This window comes from Archocentrus centrarchus, unplaced genomic scaffold (assembly GCF_007364275.1).
Source record: "Archocentrus centrarchus isolate MPI-CPG fArcCen1 unplaced genomic scaffold, fArcCen1 scaffold_63_ctg1, whole genome shotgun sequence".
Lineage (NCBI taxonomy): Eukaryota > Metazoa > Chordata > Actinopteri > Cichliformes > Cichlidae > Archocentrus > Archocentrus centrarchus.
The window spans coordinates 1,045,838-1,055,773 of record NW_022060280.1 but is presented as its reverse complement, the minus strand read 5'-3'; the positions used below and the strand labels follow the sequence as shown (position 1 = coordinate 1,055,773).

Sequence of the window (9,936 nt, the reverse complement as noted above, 5' to 3'; positions counted from 1 at the left end):
TTGAACTGGAAGTGCATTTTTACCTTGGTCCACATACTACCTTTTTTGTGAAGTACAAGTGTTTTTTTTTTTTACACACTGTGTTGTTAGCAGAAGACTGAAATGTTAAAAGCTTTTGAAACAAAGTAGACTTTAGAATGGGTATAATCATGACATTAAATAATCAAAGTTTGTAATGTTTGTTAAACTTTATGTTAATCAATTTATGTCAGGCTTAGATCACTTCTTTTTCTCTGCTGAGTCACTACAAAAACACACAACATCCACTTCAGTACCAGGGAAACAGTGAGGCCAAATGGTAAGCCATCATCTTTATTATGAAACAATATTGGGACCAGGTCAAATAGCTGTTACATGGTGTTTTTTGGCCACTGCAGTCCCTTTCCTTGTCCTGACACATCCCCGGAGAGCAAGCCCTCTCCCAGCTGCCTTCAAGGTGCTTGTTTCTTGGACGATCTCCACAAGGTGATTCAAGCTTCATTCAAGCTTAGTGCATCCTTCTCCAGTGTCTCCTTCCCCCTCCTGATAAGTTAGGTCCCTTTGAGCTGGGTAGCTGACTATCTGCAGTTGGAATATGTCTCAGTGTACTGAAGGGTCTTGTTTCTAATATGATACATGAGTATACTGGGAACCCAGGAATAGGAGAGGGGACATGCATGGAAACTCTAATTTATCAAACACATTCTTGCAAATTTTATGTATCAAGTTCCAATCAAACAATTTAGGAGCAAATAGCTATTAAGGAGGAGGGAGAGAAAAAAAATCACAATAATCATTTGTGATGCAGAAATCTATTATTACAGCATGTGCTTAGACTGCCAGTGACCTGTGCTGCAAAAACATCACAAAATGAGGGGATAGTACATTAATTTGTTGGCTGCGTGTTATGAGTGCTTGAAAAGATAGGGTTTTTCACTTTCACAAAAATCATCTCTAGCATTTTCCACAGTAATTCAATTCATGTCTGGCCTGACATTTTGTTTCTGCTCAATTGGTTACAACTCTGAGGAAGGAGATGTGAGATGTTCCAAAGAGTACAGTGCAATTCTAGAAGCAGTAGTCAGCACACATCCTTAGGTCTTATCTACAGCTTCTCTTTGTTCACTACTGTGTTTGTTTCAGCTTAAAACATTACATAAGATGGGGCAAATGAAAAATAAAAACAAAAAAGCAACTTCTATTCTGCTCTTTAAAATAAAATAATAAAATACTTCTGACAAATCATATCTAAGTGAGATCTATTTAAAACAGGAGTTGTTTATACTGAGGAAAAGCCAAAAGAAAATTAACATATCACCCAACTTCATTAAACATCATGTTCCCTTAACAATTCTTTTTTCATTTTTCACTTTAAGAAAGATTAGAAAGTTAGAAATGGACTGGAGATTTATGGCTGAGGAGGAGGAGGAAAAAGAGGAAGCTGTCTGATCCACAGAGAGTCCTGGCTAGGAGTGAGGCTGAGGTTGAGGCTGCCACTGCCTGGTCTCAGCTGGGTAGCTCCAGGGCTGCAGAAAGGAGCGGTGTGAGGAAACAAGAGAAACAGAGTGAACGAGGAAGGTGATGAGCTGCTGGCGGGGTGAAGATGGAGGAGCAGGGAAGGGAGAAGAAGATCAGTATTTGGTCGGGCACGTGAAACAGAAGGGGGTTGGGGAGGGAGGCAGAGAGAGGGCTACGCGCTTGAGAGGTGATCAGTCCATTGGCCGCTTTTCACCATGTTTCTTTGTAAACTCTTCTGCATTCTTCAAGAATTTTTTACGGTCTTTGAGTATTCTTCTGCTAGGTCAGCCCGCAGGGGATGCTCTGGTTGGGGGTCGTTCACCAGTGCGATAAGTGACTGAATTACTGAAAGACATACAGCCAAAAAAATTTAGTTAGATACAAAAATGGTTTTCCTAACAAAACTATAGCCTCCACTTTCACAATAGTATGTGCTGGTCAGTGTCAGAAGTGACAGAACACACACACACACCTGACAACACATCTGGTAATTGCTGTGTGCCACTGTTATTCAGGGTGTGTTCGTACCAAGCATCCTTTTTACTTATTAATCCAACAGAGTATAACACATTTTATAAAATATTTAAATAAAAATAAAAAGCACACATACTGTTTCTGGTTGTCTGTGGGTTATGGTTAGGGTTACTAGTTAGGACTTAGTAGTGAGACCTGATGTTTTCCAAAATGGCAACCAGAAATGGAGAAGATAATGAAGAAGGCTGATTATAGTGGTTCCTGAGTGAAGGGAACTGTATGACATATTTTGTAACATTCATCATAAAGAGGCTGTTTGGAGTCTAGTGCTACTTTTCCACTAGTACATAGTCAGCTCAACTCAACTTGGCTCGGTTTTTCAGATTTTCCAGTAGGTGCTAGTAACTGGTACTTTTTTTAGTACTTACTCAGCCAGGGTTCCAAGAGCGCCGAGCCAATCCAAAAATGTGACACCAACAGAATGCATGCCACTGATTGGCCAGGCAGTGATGTCACAGGATGAGTCACGAGAGCGACTCACAAGAATCAAACCCACCCTTTTGAAACCCAGCAACAAGGTAAATGGTTACACACTAACCAACACAGACATTTTAGTGCTTGGTGGCTAACGACAGCATCCAGAGGAAGCTAGACAGAGCGGCCATTTGTGTTGCATACAAATGAAAGCATGAGACTTTCCGGCCACATTGCTGAGGCAGCACTTATGCAATTCTTATGTAGCGCTTGTCTACTCTACATGAGCACTCAAAGCACTTTATACAGTATGTCTCATTCACCCATTCACACAAGCAGTTTCTAATTTCAGGGTTATTATTTTGTCCAAGGATACTTTGGCAGCAGACTGGAGTGGTGAGGGATCAAACCAATAACCTTCCAATTAGTAGATGGCCTGCTCTACCTCCTGAGCTACAGCCACCCATGGAGAACAGTCACGCATCAAAATCCTTCAAATAATTTCTCAGATATGAAGATATTGTATTTCATTACTATCAGGTTGTCCTACAAAACTCCCTGAACAGACTTCAGCTGATGCAAAATGCTAGACTAGAAAGAGAGAACATATTTCTCCTGCACTGGCTTTCTTCTCTGCAGCAGGTGACTGCCCCTCCCTGAGCCTGGTTAAAAGGGAGTTTTGCCTCCCCACTGTCGCCAAGCAGTTGCTCATAGGGGGGTGGTTTAATTGTTGGGGTTTTCTCTTTATTATTGTAGAGTCTTAACCTTACAATATAAAGCACCTGGAGGCCGCTGTTTGTTGTAATTTGGCGCTATATAAATAAAACTGAATCAACCTGAATTGAAATGAATTAAGTGGACATGAAAAAACTTAACAAAAAAAGACCTAAACCATATAACCCTGTGATCCCATATACAATCATATACAATCCCCAACCATGCTTTGGTCACAAGCTATCAACCCATAAATTTTGAATGTTACTTTTATAAACTGTGTCCAAATTCAGGGGCTGCATATTCAAAGGACCCGGTCTACGTAGGCTGGGTCCTACGAAGCCCACGAAGACAGCAAAGGCCAGAAGTGACAGCTGTGAAATTGAATGGTCTTGCCTTCATATCTGCATTGCCCCGCCCTCATTTCAGCGTCCCTCATGTTGCCTAAAAAACGTGACAATGCAAAGCACAGCTGTGGAAAAGAAGCTGTTAAAATGGAGCCCGAACTTTTGCTCCTTTTTTTGTGGTTTATTTAATGCTGGCTTTAATTCAAAATAAGCTGTTAAAATAAGTATAACACATTTCAACATCAAGGAATACAGATGAGTGAATGATTAATTTCCAAATATATTGAGAGCTTTCTAATAAAATATTAAAGTTAAATAAAAACTAGTTTTGAAGCTTAACTTTAATCTCAGCCAAACCAATTTGCTCAGGAACAAATGAACACTGAAATAAAACAAACATCAGCCGTTAGAGATCATCTGAGTGAATTATATCTGTGTTTAACTTCCACTCAGCGAAAGCCAGCAAGGCTTTGAAAAGGATGTGCCGGGAGTCAGGCGTTCTCTCCAGTATAGCGAGCTTCGATCGGCCAGTCAGCTGACAGATGGCAAGGCAAGCTGCTGGTAGAGCAGCGGCAACGGACATCTTCGAAAAGGTCAGAGCACTTTTTGCAATTAAACGATATCTTAATAAAACAAGCAGATATTTAAAGTTTACACATCTACATTCTGAAAACATCTTAAAAGTTTATTTTGTGTCACAGAAACAGTCGTATTTAAAACTTTTTGGCTGCTCTCCTCCACCATTGCCACATTTGAGTTTTGAATCGTGGGATATGGTAAGCCACAAAGGATACACCGGACCCATCCTTCAAATTCGAGAAAAGAAGAAAGCATTCAGCAACCGCATTTGGAGGAGTCGTAGAATTTGGACAGCCTCCGTCGCCTCGCTGTGACGTAATCAGTGTACAAATGTGGCCTTTGAAGGATGCAGCCACTGAATTTGGACACAGCTATTGAGTGGACACCATTTTTCTATTTTTAGCAACAATAACCTTTGACCTTGACCCCACTGACCCCATATATAATCCCAACCTTGCTTAGGTCATAAGCCATCTTACCCATGAAGTTTGGGAAGTGAAGGACATATGATTCTCTAGTTATTGAGCAGATACTTCAATGAACGTCGCCCAGACGCCCACCTGCCCACCTGCCCACCCTGCCATGGGTGATCACATAATACACCTTGTCTTTTGACAGATGTATAAGAACTAGGGTTGTTCCTGGCAACTAATTTCTTAGTTGACTGAACAAGGAAAAAACATTAGATTAACTGACTAGTCTAAAACTAAGAAACACTCAGATATCAAATTTTATGCCTGTTTAATGGACAATGTCAAAGCTGTCTAAACAAAGGCATTTGACACCATTAATCGCAATCTTCTATGAATCTTCTATGGATTTGAGTTCAGTTTGTTTTTATCAAACATTCACTGCATTCTGATGTTGTACACCACATGTAGGTGTTGTTAATCTACTGAACTGATGCTGAAGTTTAATGGAAGTTTATTGTAGAGTTTATTGGGTTTTGTATTTTGTTTTTCTTTATGTTTCTCCCTGTTGATGTTCATATGTGTCCTTAATATTACACACATTTTGCACATAATACTGCTCTTTTGTGAACAGTTGGTGAACAGTACAAAGAAGCAAAAAAAAAAAAAAACTAGAGGGACAAATGTGTTTGCACCTTAAAAAAAATAAACTGAACATAGCAAAGAGTAGGACCCAGGAGGGAAAAAAGTCCCAGCATTTTATGTTTCTGTCGGCCGCCTCTGCATGTAAAACAGACATGACTGAAAAGTAATTAACACACACAATGCACCTGCACAGGTAACAACATCGGCCACTTATGTAGGTTATTTTGTAGCTCTACAAAGACCCAGCGCTGAAGTCTGAATCGAGGGTAAGCTGGAGGAGGAGGCTGGGGGAAAGGGAGATCTGGGCTCCACTGCTCAGGATGCCACCCCCGCAATCCGACCCCAGATAAGCATGAGAAAATGGATGGAGGTTTGTATTGTATTGTTTTGATGCGTGTCATGAATTGTAGAGCAACAAGCATCGTTCATAATGCGCGGCACAATGCGCCACACTTTTAAGTAGCAGTTTGTTTTTCGAATGTTATTTTCTCATATTCAATGATGCGTGAACATTGTTTGCAGTAACGTGTTTTCATATATTTAGCATCAATTGATTTTAAGTTTTTTGCCTTCATTGTTTGGAGTCTAACATGCAGTGTTCATAATGCACAATGCACTTTTTCGCACAGTTAAGCAGCATTTAAAGTGCGATTCATTATAGAAGAACATGATTGATGTTTTCAAATGCCTTTGCTTAGACAGTTTTTCACATTGTCTATAATAAGGCATAAAGTTGAATTTGATATCTGAGTTTTTCTAAGTTTTACACTAGTCGATTAGTTTTAATTTTTTCCTTGTTTAGTCGACTATGAAATTAGTCGCCAGGAACATCCCTAAGCACAGCCATGTCTAATGATCTGACACTTTGCTGAATAATACAAAATATAGGCTAACTTGTGGCTTTCCCCAGACTCAACTTAAAAAACACAACTTCAAGTACTGTATTTTTTTTGTGAATTGTAATTACAGATCAATGCAGAAGCATGCTGGATGCATGTTGTTGCAATTCTTTTTCAGTTGGAGTTGCATAAGTTGCATAAGAAACTCTGTCTAGTACTCAGTTACATTTTATTTATATAGCGCCAAATCAACAAACTGTCACCTCAAGTCAAGTGACTGTATATTATAGGTAAAGACAACACAATGATACCACACAAGGTTTAGTAACATGGAGCACTATGTGAAACTCGTCTGAGATTGACACTCAGTCCTCTAATGTGGCATAGTTTTGGAAAAATATAAAAGTTGCCAAAAAAAAAGGACAGTATTTTATTTTGGAGATAAAGTTTTCTAGCACATAAACTTTAAAAAAGAAGAAAAGCTGGGGGAAAATTGGGATCAGCATGTCAAACAAAATAGAAAGAAAACTGCAATGTGTGCAATTCTACACATTACTAGGAACATCAGCTTACTTCGAGCAGCCCTGTATAACACTTAATACCAACCTTGGTCAGTTTTGGTGGCAGGCTTCCAGTTCTCTGCACTGATCACAGGCAAGCACACCTGGCCCTTCTCATCAATGTTGGGTGATAGATCTTTGTCTTGAATGTGATCTTGGGAGGTTTGAAAGGGTACTCGGTGGGGAATATTATTTCAATCCTGAATGCACCTTTGTCATAAGGAGGGTTGTCCTGAAAGTGAACAAATAAGGTCAGTAAAGGTAAAACACAGGCCTACATATCTCAGAGTGGCCAAACAAGGAATCACAGCTTACAGGAACAATGAGCCCTTGCCATGCCAAAGGTTTGATTCCTCAACTTGAATGTTTCTGAAGTTTTTCATTCCAGACTTGCGAATCTCATCAAGTTCCTGAGAGAACAAGCACACAATGGACATTAGAAAGGTTAATAGAATCAAAAGAGTAAATACAAATTATCTGAAGTTTTAATGAATTCACGGTTCTAGCCAGAAAACATTTCAGCCCGGTGTGTGCACATTGTGAATGAAATAGGTCATGCCTGGTGGTAGACTGCCAATTGTGTGAAACACTACTATACAGTGCAGCGATCTAGCCAGAAAAAATCAGAGTCTGGTATTGGCAACAGGGTGGAGTGTGTGCCCGCTTGCTAATTGCAGTGATAGCGAAGAGTACTGATAGCAAACTGATGAAATTCTCAGCCCGGCACAAGACGACCTCAGCATGGCCAAGCACCAGGTAATCAATTGCTGGCTAGAACCCTGAAATTAAAACACCAATTACTTGAAAACTGTACTTTAGTACATATGCTGTAATCTTACTTGGTTGTTTTTATTTTGTATTAAATGTATAACCGGAATCTAAAAAATATATACATATAAATCACTACTTTTCACTTTTGCTCCATAACTGAAGGATATGTACAGTCAACAATATGTAGTGTTTATGGTATAGTACATTAGCATTGGCGCTCAGCTACAGTTAAAAACAGAGCTGATGCTGGAGATGGTTTGGTTCCTGTTAACCACCTCAGAGATCCTCAGTTCAAGTACTAAACAGTACCACCTCCAATATTTTCAGGTCGAGAAAATTAAGGCAGCTGTACAATTAAATATGCCACTTAAACCAAATGACTAACTGAAATAAACAAAGACATTTTTTATTAAAGACTACATCCACTGTATCAGAGTTGTGTTGTATGCAACAGGATTTAGAAATCCTAAAGGTGTGATCTTACCAACAGTGTCAAAATCTCCATGAGTGACAGATTAAATATGCGGTTTTATGACTGTAAATAAAAGGGTGAATTCTAGATCTTTGTTTAAAAAAAAAAAAAAAATTTTAAAAATCATTCTGACTTGAACAAAATAACTAAAAAGTTATACTATCTTGTCATAAAGTGACTGTTACTGTTTAGCATCATTCCAGCCTGACAGCTGAGTTAAATAACTTAGAGTGCTGATGAAAAGCCTAATTAATACCAATAATTAGTACTTCCTAATTTTTTTGTACTAACAAGACACCTCTGTTGCATGAGACTGCTTGAGACTCTTCCCAAGATGTTGAAGCATGGTGGGAGGTGTAAGGGAGGAGGAATTGCACACTAAATGTCTCACATTCTGACATACAACTCTGATCAATTTCCATAAAGCACAGTTATAATGTGTAAACTTGATATTCAGACGCTGCTAGCTAATAAAGGATGTACTTGACTTGGGCCACTTTTTTCATGCTAAAATTGCTGCGTGATGTCAAGTTCAAGATAGCGCCTGTATAACCTCACTGACATCAGCACATCTAGTATTACAATCGCAACTGCAAAAAAAAGGTATATGAAATTTCAGCGAGGCAGTTTGCAAGTTTTATGCTGTGTTTGTGGGCAAAGTCTCAAAGTGTAGAAGCAATACTCTTTTTAATGGGTCTTTAAAATAGTAAGTTTTGACTTGATATTGACTTGGCTTTTACACTGACACATCCGAGCTTACTTGTTCTACAAACGGATGATAAATTTGAAAGCTTATATCATTGTTGATAAGTCAGCTTTTGCACCACATTTAAACGTCAGAGACCAGCTCTGCTTTTCGTCTCTGCGGTTTCGGTTTTGTTAATTCAAGTAAAACCCAGTCTGTTATAACTTGTTAATTTAACAGTATGGTAATTCGGCTGGAGTGGCAGACAGAGTACTGTAAGAGAGATAAACAGTTTAACACTAATCACATGGAAACAAAATGAACAGACACAGACCTTGCGCAATGTGTTACTACCACTTCACAAAACGAAACTACCGTTTACAGTCTGTCCCTTCGAACTATCATTAATGGCAAGTTATAGCTGTGGACACTATAGTTGACCCACACCCATTGCTTAATGGCGAACTTCAAAGTCTGGTGAATTTTATGTTTAACGGACTCACTGGGTAGCTAGCTGAGATCTGGGGATAGCCATTTAGCTGATTAGCAAACGCCTTATGCCGTGGAAATTCACACGGTCTTGGCCGAGCCACTACCAGATTTACTCTCTCGGTCACAGAACTCATGTTTTCGTAACGTACAAATGTCAACTAAGAAACGGAACAGCAGGTTTGTAGCAGTCTTCAGAAAGCTCACTCTGGATTCTCAGGCCTAATTTGCTACTGTTGGCTGCCTAACGTTAATATTGGTCGGCTAGGTGGTCAACAGTGACCTCTTGTTGAAGTCTACAGCTTCAGATGGACACCATTTGTCACTTAATGGAAATATACTTTCTAATATGAAAATGTACCAAGAAACTCACGCGTTCACTAATGGCTAATGCGTTTTTAAACATTACAAATTACCTACAAAATAACGGCATCGAGAGATTTACCTTGGCCAGCCTCCTGCTCGCCGCCATCTTGAAACTACTGTATGTTCCCAGAATACACAGCGCGGCGAATATGGGTCTGGTCCTGCGGCTGAGGCTGATCAGGTCGGACGTCCGCCTGTTTGTTAAATCGAAAGGAAAGAAAATCCAGGAATTATTAAGACACGAAGACCCCAACATAAATCTGTTACAAAAAGGGTTAACTGGCACAAGACCTTCGGGCTTCTTTAAGTTTAGTGCAACCGAAACTAAAACATGGACTGCCTTTAATATTTTAATTAGATTTGAAATTCTACTAATAGGTCTTACTAACTTTCAAGTCTGTATCTGTTTAGAGACACACTTAATAAAAGATGGTAATGCATTTTAGCATAGTTAATAAACTTGTGAGGGACTTGCGAGCTGAAAATAATTCTTTGAGCAAAAAAATAAAAATTCCAAAACTACCCAAACTAATAGCTTTTTCATTTAAAAAATGTCAAAGGTTTAAAATAAATGGTCAACAATTATAGGTTATGATACAATGATACAATACTGG

The 9,936-nt window shown here is 39.2% G+C and overlaps 1 protein-coding gene across 1 annotated transcript; it reads right to left on the bottom strand.

Moving 5' to 3' along the window:
- Positions 1-272: 272 nt before the first annotated feature.
- Positions 273-9,428, bottom strand: LOC115777651 (ubiquitin-conjugating enzyme E2 L3-like). Its single transcript, XM_030725583.1, is given in 7 exon segments — positions 273-1,765; positions 1,768-1,842; positions 6,586-6,663; positions 6,666-6,771; positions 6,855-6,883; positions 6,886-6,949; positions 9,402-9,428. Coding segments are annotated over 7 exon segments (456 nt in total). The 3' UTR covers positions 273-1,688.
- Positions 9,429-9,936: the final 508 nt, after the last annotated feature.